The sequence below is a fragment of the Phaethon lepturus genome, unplaced genomic scaffold (assembly GCF_000687285.1).
Source record: "Phaethon lepturus isolate BGI_N335 unplaced genomic scaffold, ASM68728v1 scaffold31837, whole genome shotgun sequence".
Classification (NCBI taxonomy): Eukaryota; Metazoa; Chordata; class Aves; order Phaethontiformes; family Phaethontidae; genus Phaethon; species Phaethon lepturus.
In genome coordinates, this window is record NW_010551659.1 from 1,558 (window position 1) to 2,008 (window position 451).

Below are 451 nucleotides of genomic sequence, written 5' to 3' on the forward strand. Positions count from 1 at the left end.
CCCCCCCCAGCCGGCAGACAAGCCCAAAAGCTGCATCCCCCCGCTTCCGGCACCGGCAGGATGGAGAGGGACCCGTCGGACTTACAGAATGTACATGATGACGCCGAGGGACCACATGTCGCAGGACTTGTCGTACTTCTCCGGACCCAGCACCTCCGGGGCTGGTAAAGAGAGAAAAAAAGTCTTCAGTCAAAGCGGCAGCGGCAGGCGAGAGGGATCGGACCATCCCACGGCATCCCCCCGCTTCCGGCACCGGCAGGATGGAGAGGGACCCGTCGGACTTACAGAATGTACATGATGACGCCGAGGGACCACATGTCGCAGGACTTGTCGTACTTCTCCGGACCCAGCACCTCCGGGGCTGGTAAAGAGAGAAAAAAAGTCTTCAGTCAAAGCGGCAGCGGCAGGCGAGAGGGATCGGACCATCCCACGGAGCAGCTCCGTGCAGTCT

At 61.2% G+C, this 451-nt stretch overlaps 1 protein-coding gene across 1 annotated transcript in view; it reads right to left on the bottom strand.

The window, feature by feature from the left end:
- Positions 1–451, bottom strand: part of MAPKAPK2 (mitogen-activated protein kinase-activated protein kinase 2) — a gene marked incomplete at its 5' end in the record, with an annotated part of 3,376 nt that overhangs the window by 1,319 nt on the left and 1,606 nt on the right. Inside the window, one exon of the mRNA XM_010290988.1 lies at positions 286–361. Coding sequence (XP_010289290.1) covers positions 286–361 — 76 coding nt within the window. The remainder of the gene's footprint in view (positions 1–285; positions 362–451) is intronic.